The sequence below is a fragment of the Berghia stephanieae genome, chromosome 8 (assembly GCF_034508935.2).
Source record: "Berghia stephanieae isolate SIO BIC M18660-M18661 chromosome 8, UCSD_Bste_1.3, whole genome shotgun sequence".
NCBI lineage: Eukaryota > Metazoa > Mollusca > Gastropoda > Nudibranchia > Aeolidiidae > Berghia > Berghia stephanieae.
Window position 1 is genome coordinate 53936207 of NC_088367.1, and position 2500 is coordinate 53938706.

The 2500-nt window shown below is 35.7% G+C and overlaps 1 protein-coding gene across 2 annotated transcripts in view; it reads left to right on the top strand.

Annotated features, from left to right (window-relative positions):
- Window positions 1-2500, top strand: part of LOC144978876 (EF-hand calcium-binding domain-containing protein 4B-like) — a 112139-nt gene that overhangs the window by 44700 nt on the left and 64939 nt on the right. For both annotated transcript variants that reach the window (XM_078925462.1, XM_078925463.1), the window contains one exon: window positions 2413-2500. This exon is cut by the window's right edge and continues 3 nt beyond it. In XM_078925462.1, the coding sequence (XP_078781588.1) occupies window positions 2413-2500 (88 nt within the window). The remainder of the gene's footprint in view (window positions 1-2412) is intronic.

The window sequence follows — 2500 nt, forward strand, 5'->3', positions numbered from 1 at the left end:
GGTGGGTCACATTTAGGGACGAGTTTTCTGGGCCAATTTTTAAATACGTGTCGTTCCAGAGTAAGACTGTTATCTGGTTCAAACCCTTTTTGCCACTTGGGTCCATCCGATATTTGACCGTCTTGAGAGGAGAAGCCACAAATGAATTGTAGAAAAGTAATAAAAATGAAAAATAATAATTCCCTTTATTCATCCCATAGGAGAACTTCGTCTCTAGGGTCTATTTATTCAAGGGAAGACTGGACTAACCCAGGCGTTAGCCGCAGTGCAACGCCGCAAATTGAGCTAGGGCGAGATGGTGACTTGCTCAAGACCACACAACGCAGCGGCGAGTGGTCGAACTCGGTACCTTCCGGGTACGAAGCAAAGACCGTACCGCTGAGCCATATAATATATATATATATGTATATTATATATATATATATATATATATATTATATATATATATATAATAATGATGGGGATCCTTATTGTTCCGTAAAGCCAATGTTAAATTTTTAAAATCGAGGACAGAATGACCGACAAATCTAAAAATACAATCCAGTAGCATAATAAGTGTAATAGGTGACCGCCTGTTCCTGATAGCCTTCATTTCTACGCATATACTGCGGGTTCTACACTATTTTTTTTTTTCTAAAGATTTTATTAAAACACGAATAATGTACCTTCTTCTGTTCCCTATTATCCGGTTTTCTTACCTCTATAGATTCCATTGGATAAAACGGCTTACTCGTAAATTACGATAGAATCGCGACGGGCCAGAAATGTCACGGAATGCAAAAACCAGCCAGGCCGTGCAAGTCGTTTTGAATAGAGTTCTGCCAATCAGACGACAACAAAACGCCACATTTCAACATTTCACATTTGGCCAAGAAAACCAATACACGTTTACGTCACTCGTTATCTGAGGAGATAAGACAGATAAATTATCTCGGCCTGCCAAAAAAAAAAAAAAAAATTAAACCTAAGACCTCTTTGATGTCTCAAGTTTTAATTCTAATTTATCTCGACCTGCCAAAAAAAATTAAACCTAAGACCTCTTTGATGTCTCAAGTTTTAATTCTAATTTATCTCGACTTGCCAAAAAAAATTAAACCTAAGACCTCTTTGATGTCTCAAGTTTTAATTCTAAAATTATCTCGACCTGCCAAAAAAAAATTAAACCTAAGACCTCTTTGATGTCTCAAGTTTTGATTCTTTTTTTTTCTAGAAGTTCGTGATATTCCTAATCTATCGAGCGATGAAATAATAATGTGATTTTCCCCGTCAAACATATTTAATGTGTTCTGTTATTTTAGAGCTCGACCGCCTATCTTGTGTGTGTTTTGGTCGAGTTACGAATTAGACGTGTTGCCTTTGTTACTGTCGTCGTGGATCAATGAGAGAAAACAATTTCCATTTAAATTGATATTTTAAGATAAAAAAAAGAAACTATTCAAAATAGAATTCCCAAGTTTATAAAAGAGTCGAGTTTGTATTTTTTTTTCTGTTTTTTTTCTTCTTGTTTTTCTTCTGTTGTATTTTTTTTTTAAATCTTTAATTAATTTTTTTTTTTGGAGGGTGTCGTTTGAAAGTTGTAATCTCATATTACAGTTAGTGACGTGTCAGGTGTGTTATGAATTCTGGTTTCTGAACGATTAGGACAGTGGGAGTTCTTGTGAGAATCAATTAAATAGAAGTTGTGAAATTCTTGTTCAAAGAACAAACAACAACAAGAAGGAATCGAATACTAGATAGAAGGGAAACAGGTGAGTTGATGAGATAGACAAAAATAAATAATAATTAATGAATAAAAAAAATAGATCTTCAGAGCCATTAGGCTCATGGAGCCGGAGTTTATCCCGGTATCTATAGCGTGAAACAGAAAATAGCAATTGCTTGTTATCCTTTGGATAGGACGCCGGTCTATCGCAAGGCACTTTCCGCCACAGACTCAGCTACCCAATCACTGCTGGGTGGACAGGGGGTCAGAAAAAAATATCGACTTCACCCGGGATCGATCTCGGTCCCTTTGGGTGGAAAGCGAGTGCTCTACCAACTGAACTATCGGGACCCCCAAGTAATGAGATGAAAACTTCAATTTATTGAGCTAAGACAGATAATGTGGACGTTTCGGGTTCCCCCTTTATCACCAACACACGATGAATGAAATACAGTATATGTTATTGAAGCTTTCATTGCGTTACTGCCGTACTCTGGAAAACCCCATATTTGAAAATTTGGTCAGAAAACTCGTCCTTCAAATATCGATCCATTTAGATGACTCTCATCTTGGCAAAAACTCTCAAACCTGGGACTTCAAGAAGTTATTATTATTATTATTATTATTATTATTATTATTATTATTATTATTATTATTATTATTATTATTATTATTATTATTATTATACATCATCCATATCATGTTTCCAGCAAGAGCAACGAGCATGAAGCTGAGGTGAGAAAGTTGTATGAGGAAATGGAATTACAGATAAAACAAGAGAGGGAACGTATTCTGACA